Source organism: Peromyscus leucopus, chromosome 4 (genome assembly GCF_004664715.2).
Source record: "Peromyscus leucopus breed LL Stock chromosome 4, UCI_PerLeu_2.1, whole genome shotgun sequence".
NCBI lineage: Eukaryota > Metazoa > Chordata > Mammalia > Rodentia > Cricetidae > Peromyscus > Peromyscus leucopus.
In genome coordinates, this window is record NC_051066.1 from 69,712,904 (window position 1) to 69,725,147 (window position 12,244).

The window sequence follows — 12,244 nt, forward strand, 5'->3', positions numbered from 1 at the left end:
CAGAGATTGGGGAGACAGAGATTGGGGAGACAGAGATTGGGGAGACAGAGATTGGGAGAGATGGGAGACAGAGATTGGGGAGACAGAGATTGGGGAGACAGAGATTGGGGAGACAGATTGGGGAGACAGATTGGGGAGACAGAGATTGGAGGAACATATACATATGAGGATATAATCTCCAGTGGATGATGAGAGGCGCCTGTGCACCGAGAGACCCTAGTTCAGAGAGTCACTTACAAGGGCTGTCCTTGCCAGTGGGAGCACTGTGCATTCTCCTGGAAAACTGACTTTTATGAAGAAAGTAAATACAGGTTGAGGTCACTAGGGAATAGACAGCGGAACTCTGCCAAGACTTTTTATATTAGAAACGCCTATTGTAAATGATGCTGTAGGACAAAGACATAGCGCCCTACAGCCTAGCCCTAAACGGTTAGTATTGGGTTTATGAGTCTCCTCCTTCGCACCCCTCTGTAGCTGAAGGTTTTCCTGTGCTTGCCGGCACCAAGGACCCCACAGCTGTTTATAAAACAATCACTCAGAAGCTTATATTAATTAAAACTGTTTGGCCATCAGCTCAGGCTAACTACTGACTAGCTCTTACACTTAAATTAACCCATAATTCTTATTTATGTTTAGCCACGTGGCTTGGTACCTTTTCTCAGTTCTGCCTTCACATCTTGCTTCCTCTGTGTCTGGCTGGCAACTCCTGACTCAGCCTTCCTCTTCCCAGAATTCTCTCCTCTGCTTGTCCCACCTATACTTCCTGCCTGGCTACTGGCCCATCAGCACTTTATTAACCAATCAGAGCAACACATTCACAGCATACAGAGCGACATCCACAGCACCCCTCAGCTATATTTTGGCTTCGATGTCCCTAGCCTGCCCTCACCTACCTTCCAATCCACACTCCTCTCCCATGTTGGCTAAAATCAATGTCAGGCTCAGACAAGCTCTGCCAAGAGGACAGCCCTCCTCCGTGAGTTCCAGGGCAGAGCAGTCCTGAGCAGAGGAAGTAGGGAAAGAAGGGGCCATGGGAAGCCGGACAGGAATCGGCTCAGTGCTAATGTAGGAGCCTCCTAGGCTTCTCCTGGTCTCCCCTTTGAGTTGGTTCCGTAAGTCTCACTTTGTAGATTAGAAGCCAGAGACTCAAAGGCGTGAACTGATGCTACCAGACCACACAAGTAGGGTGCATTTGTCATGGAAGGTAGCGGCTGTGTCAACCTGCCCCAGCACAGCTGTGGATGTAACCCAACACAAGGCCAAAACTTGAAAGAGGACGCCATAGCTGTCGCTTTTCTTCTGTAACTTGGTTACCCAGTTCTCAAGCCCCAACTTTATAGATAACGTTGTGTTACAATGTTAGGTCGAAGCTGGCTGACCATAAACCCCATTGCCTTTTAAGCTCCAGGGGTCTGTGGCCCGAAGTCCCTCCCCTCTCCACATGCCAGAGCTTGCCTCTCCCCACCAGCTCACCGGCTCTCCTTCCACTCATCTCGGTGAAGTCTGAAATCTTGACGCCTTCTGGAAGTGCCCTTGCTGTTTAGGGACAGTCTACTCCAGCCCCCTCCTCCTTCCCTTTTAAGCATTCAAGAGGAATACGATCCATCTCTTCCCTTCTAGAAAACTCTTCCCAGGAGCTTCCTATTACTTAAAATGACCTTGGCATCATTACAGAGAACTGGCTCCATGGAGTGTCAGGCTGAAGCAAATCTAAAGCGGATTGGCATCACCTGAAGTGTTGGCAAGCCATGAGGACCACTGAAGGAGGCTAGAGCCAGGGCCTGTGTGCACAGGCAAAACCCTGGGCAAATGGAGTGCTTACCAATTAATTGAGAATCACCAGAGCAAATGGGGCCTGTTCAAAACAGCAATGAGCCAGTGGTTCCTCCCCATTTCTATGGAGGTCATAATGTGGGTGCAGGCTGACATGGAGTTAACCAGGACAGGAGGACTACTGTGCAAGGAAGCCGGGGAGGGTGTCCAGGAACCTCAGGCACCATCCCCCCAGGGCCTAGGCCCTCCTGCTTGTGTGGCTTTGGCAAGCCTCCCATTCTTCTTGTTAAAGAGAGAAGTCAGGAAATCTACCTCCCAGGCAGTGTGGAGACGGAATAGGAGATACACCGGTGCTGACACCACAGGGCAGATAGGGATGTGTAAAGGCTTCTCAGCTGTGCCTGAGCTAGCCTTGACAGTCCAGGAACAGATGTGAACCCAGAGTAGCCTATCCTCCCAGAACACCCAGGGCCCTGTTCTCAAACGTTAAAATTAAAATGAGCCAGGTGTGGTGGCACACACATTTAATCCCAGCACTTGGGAAGCAGAGGCAGGCGGGTCCCCTTGAGTTCAAGTGCAGCCTGGTTTACACAGTGAAACCCCCGTCTCAAAAACATATATGTCGGCTACAGTGAGGGGCTCAGGACTCTGGGCTGCTACAGGCCCCCCCCTTCCTTCCTTCCACTGTCTTCCTTTTTTTTTTTTTTCAAAGTAGCATTACTTTTTTCCACACTATAAACACCCCTGTGGGTAATTTCTTTGCAGGCCCCCTATCTGGAATAAAAACTGCACAAGGAGAGACACCTTCGATTGTTTCATTCATTGCTCGTAGTCTGAAGAAGACTGGCCTTGATGGTTGCTTCCTAAAGCAGTGCTGTTGGCCGTGCGTGCGTGCGTGCGTGCGTGCGTGCGTGCATACGTACGTGCACTGGGAACTTTGTCTCTGTTTTTCCACTCCACCAGCTCTCCACACCTCCCCCCCCCCCCCCGTGTGAAATGCTGCTTGGTCATTGGCCCAATATTAAACAGGGCCAAGCACCATGGACTGAAACCTTCAAAACTAGGCATGGAAATAAACCTTGTCTTTTCCCAAAGTTGATTGTCTCAAGGTTCATTCTGGTAATGGAAGCTAGTACCTTGGGAGTAAATGGATGGGTGAGAGGGTAGGTGGACGAGTGGATGCCCTATGGCAATCATCTGAGGTCTGAGCTGTAGGCTTCTCTGCTCTGTGGTTCCAAGGCACAAGAGGATCTTGGTTATGTTTGTCTAACACTTGATTATTATATCATACCATATCATATCATATCATATCATATCATATCATATTATATCATATAGATGATAACTTTAAAATCAAACAATTGTATGGTCTTGATGAATGTTCACAGCACAAAGAAGAGTTTCTTAGAGAAAAATCCCTTGTATACAAACTGCTGACTGGGAGCCTCCTCTTTCGGGCACCTCCTCTAACCACCCAGACATAACCTGACTTTGCCAACAGGGGGCGCTAAATCCTTATTTTCCTGCTGCACGTGGAACTTAATAAGGCTGTCACTGTGCAGGCCTAGAAAGGCTGCAGGAGGAATAAAGGAAAGGCCAGGCGAAGTCCATAGGCACCACCCTTCAGTCCCCAGGTCATAGTAAGTGACTGCAGAAGGGCTGGGAATTCGAGGTGCTTAGGCCCTACTGCCACATGCCAGGCCCCGGCACACCATGCCAACTGCTGACTCCCTGCACCCCCTGGTGACTCAGAGTCTGCATTTTGAAGATGGGAGTTGGGATAGGGTGGGTGCCTTGGCTAGTGTCTCATACATAGAAAACACCCCCTGGTGTGATTAGAAACCAGGCCATCAATCACTGTTCCCTCGTCTCACCAAGAATCCATGACCAGCGTCTGATGGGCCAGCTCAGGCCCTGGGTTTGAAGGTAAGGACAGCAGAGGCAGGCCACAGTAGCTGAGGAGGGCAGATTTCTTCTCCCAGTCGCCCCCACTCCCAGCATCCTCCAGAGGGGAACCTGGTGGGCCTGGAGATTAAGGCAGGGGCCAAAGCCTGCCAAGAACCACGACATGCCTCAGAGAAAAGTCGTGATGATCAGAGGCCCAGAGAGAAGCAGCAAGGTCTCCCTGAAAGGACCTGGCTTGCTGGAGCTGTGGTTACAACCTGGAGTCTGTAATGGGGCTCTCTTTTCTGTCACAGCACCAGAGTCTCACATAATAGACTCCCCAAAAGTTTAATAAAGAAAGGGTTCAATTTACAAGTAGCCACACTGGGCCCAGCAAGGTTCTTTAACCTCATCCAAGTTCACGCTACTTGCATTAGGGTGTGTGTGGGCCAGTCTGAAGCCAGGACCAGCATGGGCCTCTTCCCAGATTCCTGGGTTGCAGAAACAGTCCCTGAAGAGTCCCCCTGTAGTGCGGCCTTGGGCTGTTTGAGATGATCTGCAGTGTGTGACTGAAGAGGAGGGACCACATGGCCTTGGCTTACCAGTCACCCAGTTGGGTGCCACACAGCAGCTTCCTCAAACCACTCACCCTCTGGGGCCTGTCCTTCAGAGTGGTCCCTTATCTTCAGAAAGTTCCCGCTGCCTGCAGCCCCTGTCCATCCCCCAGGCTTCAACTGTCCCCCATGATTCCGAGCGACTTGGGTCTCAGCACTCAGACGTCACCACTTCAGTTGAAGACCCAGAGAAGGACTAACCCTCTACTTTGCATGTTCATCCTCTTAGCCGATGGGGACCAAACATACAGTAGGTGCCAAGTCAATGCTTTTTGTTTACTTGTCTAGTATTGGCATGGGAAGTCAGACCCCCAAAGCTGCTCTCTCTTTCCAGGGAACAATGACATCTGGCACTACTGGACAGCCGCAGGAGCAAATCAGCCTTGTTCTGTTATTGATTTCCACTCATTCGGCAATTGTCAAACAGCCCATGGGCCACATGTACCTCTGGACCGACCGAAAGCAAGAAAGGGTGCAATTAAATGGGGAGCTAGACAAAGACCTTAGCAGGAACCTAAGGAGCAGGCTGCATGTGGGGTAGTCTTCCAGGTAGGGCAGCAGCAACTGCAGAGGCCCTGGGGAAGGAATGGCCCCAGGGCTGCTACTTGAGAAATGGGTTTCTTAATTAGCAAACCAAGCTAGGACTTTCTGCTTGTATTCTGAATGTGCTCAAAACAGCCCAGGTTTCCTGGACCTGTCTGTCATGAGTTACTCACTGCCCTGTGGGGTTGAGAGCAGGCAGCCTAGGGCCAGGTTGGGGGTACACCTCAGTTTTGAGCCACTTGGAGAATGCCTTTACTACGAGGTTATCACCTGGGCTTCTGCCAACCCCAGGGCTGTATTCTCAGCCATGGCCCTGCTGGAGTTGCTGTGGAGGCCACACCTCACCCAAGCTTAATGCCCCAACCCCTGAGGTGGACCCCTGTGCTAGAGGGATAGTGGATGGGTCTCAGTGGCCTCTCGCCTCCACCTTAACCTTTATCTTCATGTGCACGTGGTGTTAGAGAAGCCACGCTTTCCTCAGACATGCCAGAAGGCTGAGAATCATATTCCAATGCAAAATCAGTGGGTCTTCCACCTACACGTACAGGGGAGCCTCTGAGTGCTCCCTGGCCCTCCTCCCTCCTCTGCTCCCTGCCCACCTCCCTGTCTTTTCTCATTAGGCTGCTGAGAGATTCTGAGGGCGGCTCCGGCCGGCCTCCCTCCCAGCTCTTAGCATGACCCAGCCTCCAATTCTGTTCTGGCCAGAGCTCAGTTCTGCTGGGCCTCGAGCCGTCTTCCCTGGGCTCTCTCTCCATTTGCTTCCCCCAAGGTCTTCCTACCCTAGCTAGCAAATTCCCATCCCCCCCATCTGAGGCTGGCATCCTGCTTGGGCACAGAGGTGTTTTATTTTCAATAGATGCTATCTACTGGGCACCCATGTGTTAAAGCCAAGCCTCCTCCCAGGGAAGTCAAGTGATCCCCCAATCCTTGGGGTGCACTAGAATGAGGAGCCAGGAGCAGTGGGAGACTGTGCCCTGGGTCCCTGGGAGGGGAGGTGGTGGTGGGGATGTCTGGTTAGGCAGACACTGAAACTGGGTCATTGTCTAGGCCCACTGGTCAGGGATCCTGGAGATGGTCTCTCTGTGGGGTGTGATATGGATGGAGGGTTGAGCTCTGGCAGGTTATTGTCAAGACTTGCGTTCAATTCTCAACTCAGACTTGTAGATACTGTGTGGCTCTGGGTAAGTCACTAGGCGTCTCTGGACAGTATTTTTCTCCGTTACAAAGGCAGGTCAGGAGGAGGGGCTGGGAGTGTAGGATGCCCCTCCCCCACCCCGTAGCTCAAGCTTCCATTGTTTCTGTCTTTTCTCTTTGAGCCCTACTTAAGTGTAGGCTCGCCTGTCCCCCGAGACTGCAGCTGTCACAGGGAGCATTCCGAAGGGAGCCTTGCTGACTGTTCCTGCTGTCACATCCCACCCCAGCTCTGTCTCCACAGCGAAGTCTCCACCTCCCCTCTCCCCCAAGGGGCCTCTTTCCGTGAAGGACTTGTGACTTTCCGTGGGACTTTCTCTCCCATCATGCCTGTGAGTGCCTTCCCAGTGCTTTCCTGGCAAAACGTCTCCTCTCGGTGCCCAGAGACGCCTCCTCGGGCCATCCGCTTCTGTTGACCAGGATCTGCCCCAGACCCGACTCTGACACTGCCTCCACTTCCCCCTTCTTCCTGGGCCCATGGGTCCCCTGCTCGTTGCTCCAGCTTTTCAGAGCCAGAAGGAGGGCGGATGGACAGACAGCCACACTCTTTCACTTCCCAGAGGCCTGCTCATGATGCATTTTCTGTTCAGCCTTGGAGAACTTACCAGTGTTACAGCTTCATCCCCCATAGCCTGAAACACCAAGGGCCTGTAGTGAGTAATGCTCGGTTTGTGCCCTTGGGCACTGGCTTTGGACTTGGCCAAGGGACCTGCCATGGCCAAGGCAACATTAGTTAACACCGCAGAAGCAGGAGTAGCACCGGACAGGGATGCCCTCCTGAATGCTGGCCCTTACTGGATGGAAGAAGGCTCAGCCTGGGTGCAATCTACAGGGCGTGAGAGCCCAGGGGGTGTGACGACCCATATGGCTCTCTACTGAGAGGGTAGAGGCATCTTGCAAGTACTCGCCCTGGGGGAGCCCCTTTGGCCACTTCAGCATGAGTAATCCCGGCTCCACCCGAGGAAGTGGAAGCAGCAGCCAGCTGAGCCCCCTCAGCCCGTAGAACTGTGCGGAATAGTAAGTTGACGCGATCTCAAGTTCAGGGCTGCTCTGCCACACAACTGTAGAAGCTGAAACAAGTTCCTCACCCCAAACAGAAGTGTCATTTTATCACCGCCATTTCCAGATGCCAAGGCTGAGGTTCAAGGAGCTGGAGCGCATTTCCCAGGGTTGCCCGGTGGGCCCATGTGGTGGCTGTGGACGTCCTGCTAGAGAGAGGATGATTGATCGACAGCCCAGTTACTTGGGTTCACTATTGCTGCCCGACCAGCAGCAGCCTCAGGTGGTGAACAGCAAGGTGTGACCATGCCAGCTGGACTGAACTTGGGGTTGTATAGGAAGGTCTTCCTCCGCTAGCTCAGGCTTCTCCCTTCTCTCCAGGGATCCCAGCCTAGGGACTCTCCCACCCTGTCTGTTCCATCGCCTTCCTCCTCCATGGATGTTTCCTCCAATAAAGACATCGCATTTCTAAACCCATGGCGGGCGGGCTGGGCCATGCCTGGGCTTCCCTTCAGATGTTCCTCCTCTCAGAAAGAACTGACATCTTCAGACATCACCCCATCCAGACTCCAACCTAAGGCAGACGAAAAGGAAACCTCCCAGATGAAGAAAAAAAAAAAGTCCCGGATTCCCCCCAACAGACATGTGGGGGTGAGGGGGTGCAGGGACTGCACAGGGCAGCTGGCTCTCAGGAACTGATGCCATCCAAGAGAGCCGAGGAAGGAACGGCCGGTGACCAGACGGTGCACACACCATTCCATGGGATCCTCTCATATCCTGGAACCAAGGTTTACAACCCCATGCTAAGGACACGCGTCTTCGCGAGGTGAAGCAGCTGGTCCTGTGTCATGGTTGTCATGGTTACTATGTGGCGGAGCTGAGACTTAACGTCTGAGGGAAATGGGCCCGTGGGTGCTCTGCAGAGCCCCTCATGGTGTTACACCGCACTGTCCCCTGAGCAAAGCACCTGCCGTCTCCATAAAACCGCATGTGTCTGCTTGCAGGAGACCATCACCCTGGCTGATGGTCCTTTGCAGAAGGAGGTTGGGGTGGGGGTCATGGAACTCCCACCCCACCATGCGTTTACAGTTCTACCCTGATAGCACATGGCACTGGGCTAAAGTAGAGGGCTGAGGAAGACGAGTGGAAGGGTCGGTCTGCACGGCCATGGGGATGCCATCACCCATGTTGGGTGTAGACCCTCTAGAATGGCTGCTTTTCCATACACTCCTGCCCCTTTGCCCATGCCAAACTCATTGGTCCCCAGGGTGAACTCTGGTAGAATCAAACTCTTAGCTTGTCACCGGGACCTTATGAGAAGGGTATAGACATTGCTTATCCTCCCCTCCTCCCCCTCACATGCACACAAGGAGAAAATTCTTGCAACACATTGCTCCTGGGAGACCTTGGGGACATTGCCTAGGTGGTCCCCCAGTCTCAATTTTGTCACATGTAAAATTGGGACCCTCCCTATGTCATCCTCCTAGGGGCCTTGTAAGTGTGAGTAAGGAGTCTCGTGAGGGCTGTTGAATCTCTGATAGTTCTCTGTAACACGAATCTTAAGTCTTATTAATTAAAAAAAAAAAAAACAAAAAAAACAAAAAACGGAGTCAGACATTGGGGTGATAGCTGAGAGATCAGAGAGACAGAAAAAGCCACAGCCTACCCCACCTTGCCAACTCCTCAGCCGATCCTGTTTCCATGAATCCTCAGACTGAAAACCTCTGAGTCCTCAGCAGGAAGGGATCTCAGCTGAACTGCTGCTCAAAAACCTAAAAACTTAAAAGCCTCTAGTTCCTGGTCTTCATGCCTTATATACCTTTCTGCTTCCTGCCATCACTTCCTGGGATTAAAGGCGTGTGTCACCATGCCTGGCTCTGTTCCCCAGTGTGGACTTGAACTCACAGAGATCCAGAAGGATCTCTCTGCCTCCCAAATGCTAGGATTAAAGGTGTGGGCTACCATTGCCTGACTTCTATGTTTAATATAGTGGCTGGCTTTTCCCTCTGATCCTCAGATAAGCTTTATTAGGGTGCACAATATATTGGGGGACACAATACATCACCACAGCTCTCTTTCTCCACCTCAACCCTGGGATCCTCCTGCCTCTGCCTCCCCAGCACTGAGGTTATAGGCACACATTGCCACGCTGGCTTTTTATGCATGTGCTCGGGATCTGAACTCAGTTTCTTATACTTGTGCACACAACAGACACTGTCTACCCAGCTCAGTCCACATTAGCCCTGACCTCCGTTCCCATGTGGAGTTGTTTTCTTCCCACTTTAGATGTATTCAGACCCCAGGCTGACCACCACCTACTCGAGAGATGATGAACAGACCCGATTCATAACTCCATATTGCCTTTATTCCAACAAAACAACATGTCAACAACTAAAACCCCCATAAATCAGTGAGGAACACAAAAATTGAAGGCTCTAATCCAGGACCCAAAAAAATCCCCCGGATTCTTTCCCCATGAGGGGAGGTTTTCCACAGGGACCAGCCTTGGCGGGGACTCACGTGCCTGCTCCTTGAGAAAGCTCCTGGGATAAAAATAGCCAGGCAGCAGGCGGCCCTTCTGGGGCCTGGAGGAGTGAGGGGAGGGGGCCCGGCTCTGCAGAGCTCTGTCCCTGAGAAACGGGAATAAGAGCAGGGCTCCATAACCCAGGGTCTGAGGGCCAAGCCCAAAGAGTCTGAGGAGACAGAGGGTGGAGAGCATCCCAGAGAAGAGAAGGAAGACATTTACTGCAAAAAAAAAATTAAAAAAAAAAAAACAACAAACAACTTTGACAAGGCCCAGGGGACAGTACAGTCTGACTGCTGAAAAGAATCGTAGCCAAAGCAGTCATTTCCCGGAAGCCCTCCTTTTATGGGGACTGTCCCACCCCCCAGGGGATCCAGTTTAGACTTCACCTTTCTCTTTCCTAAGTGACCTCTTGGCCAGTCTCAAGATTAAATTGCTCATCGGGAGGGGGGGGCACCTGAGCGAGCCCTCGGACAATCAGACATGCAGAACCAGGACTTCTAAGGAACTTGGGGCTGTGGGCTCTGAAATGCAAAGGAACCTTCCAGAGTGTCCTGTCCCCAGCCAAGGCCTATGTGCTAGTGAAGGATCTAGGAGCAAGGAGGGACAGTAGTGAGCCCGGGTCTCCCAGCAAGTGTCCCGGACCCTCATGCAGGGATGCTGCAGTTGAGTCTCGCCAGGGTTCTTATCACTCATCAGTGATGGCCATGCACCTGCTTAACACTGTTAGTTAGGGAAACGCACACACATCAAAACCCCCGGAGTCGGGGGAGTGAGACGGCTCAGTGGGTGAAGCAGCTTGCTGCTGAGCCTGGTGACCTCAGTTTGATCCTTGAGACCCTCAAAGTAGAAGGGACAAAGTGACTCTCTCGGGGTCACGTTGTCCTCTGACCTCCACAGGGGAGCCAGAGCATGTGTGCTCTACCCTATGCAAAACAAATGTTTTTAAAGTTAAAAAAAACAAAACTCACAAGACCACCAGAGACACCATTTCACTCACCGGAACAGCTAGAATGGAAGTGACAGACAAGCTGGGTTGGGGGCCTGGGCTCGTAATCCCAGCCACTCCAAAGGCTGAGGCAGGAGGATTTCAAGTTTGAGGCCAACCGAGCTACATGGCAAGACTCCCTCCCATGCTTTGTTAAAAGGAAGAAAGGGAGGGAGGGAGAGGGAGGAGGGAGGAGGGAGGGAGGGAGGGAGGGAGGGAGGAGGAGGGAGGAAAGAAGGAAGGAAGGAAGGAAGGAAGGAAGGAAGGAAGGAAGGAAGGAAGGAAGGAAGGAAGGAAGGAGAGAGGAAAGAGCCTATAATGTGGGCCAATGGTGCTTTCTGGTCCATACATTCTCCCCTCACCTCTTGCCAGCCTTTCTCAGCTGCTCCCACACCCTCTCTCCAGGCAGATGTGGTCTGGCCATGTGGTCACCCTTTGCTGTGGAGCTACCTGCCCCCCCCAACACACACACACACACACACACACACACACACACACACACATGCACACACACACAATATCAAGGCATTGACAAGAACAGGAACCGTCATACGCTGCTGCCTCTACTGTAAAATGGTGCGGCCACTTTGGGAAACAATTTGGTAGACTTCAAAAAGCTGAACGAAGATTTATATTATTACCCAGGAACTCCACTCCTGGATCTCCACCCGAGAGAATGTAAGACAAATGTGCAGACCGAAAACATGCACGCCAAGTGTTCACAACACTGCTTGTAACAGACCAAGTGGAAACAACCCAGTCTGTCGGGTAGTGAGCAGTAAGCTGTGCTGTAGCTGTTCAATGGAACCTTCCTCAACAGTAAAAAGAGAGTAAAGCGCTGACACAGAGAACGACACGGAAACGTTATTATGCTGGATGCAGACACCACTTACAGAAGACTCCATTTTATATGCATGCATTTAACGGGCCCCACACCCAGATCTGGCCTGAAACGCCGACTCACCTGCTCTTGCCCCTCAACTGCTGTGGTTACAGGCGTGCACTACCAACTGAACATACACTTCCTTTTTTTTAAAGGAAAAAAAACCAAGTTGCTTTAGTACCCTGCAAAGCATGGCAGAGACAGAAGGGTGAAGTTCATATTTTATGTTTGTTAAAGTTTTAATGAGAAATTATTTTTTCTTGGTCCTGAGCCTAGAAACCCCTCTAGTATTGATCCCGAGGGTGCTGCTGGGTCCAGGACCAAGGCAAAGGACTCTCAGCTTCTGGCTGCACATGCCAAGGGAAGAGGGAGTAGAATGCTGGCTGCATTCAAGTCTTGAAGGCCAGCTGCAGTCCGGAGGCTCAGGCAGGCTAAGATGTCACGAGTCAGCCCTGCAGTGAGTGGAGGCCTCTGCTACTCAGCTCAGTGTTGGCACAGCTGGTGTGGACATGCCAGGCTTAAGGATGGGCAGATCCCCCAGGCCCAAATCCATCCCAACCTGACTGAGCCTCCTGCTCGGGGTCATACTGGTCTCTGAGAAGCCAAACCTCTCCCAAGAACCTGCATCTTCAAACCTCCTGAATAGAGGCTTAAGCCAAGGGACCGGCCACCATGAAGCTCCTTCTCCAGTGGGGACATGGGGTGAGGCAGGGGGTACAGAAGGTCAGACACACCAAATATAGGGAATGGTCCAAGATCCCTGCAGGGTGAGGAAGAAAACTCTGGTCTCCTGGGGCCCTTGCTCCTGTCTTTCAAAAACATTTTCCTAAAACAGTTCTCCCAGG

At 52.0% G+C, this 12,244-nt stretch overlaps 1 protein-coding gene across 1 annotated transcript in view; it reads right to left on the bottom strand.

Annotated features, from left to right (window-relative positions):
- LOC114699666 (probable inactive 1-aminocyclopropane-1-carboxylate synthase-like protein 2) overlaps positions 1-10,940 on the bottom strand; it is a 21,489-nt gene extending 10,549 nt beyond the window's left edge. Inside the window, 4 exon segments of the mRNA XM_028878832.1 lie at positions 6,262-6,507; positions 6,611-6,714; positions 9,525-9,697; positions 10,879-10,940. Coding sequence (XP_028734665.1) covers positions 6,262-6,507; positions 6,611-6,714; positions 9,525-9,697; positions 10,879-10,940 — 585 coding nt within the window.
- Between the last annotated feature and the right edge of the window lie 1,304 nt (positions 10,941-12,244).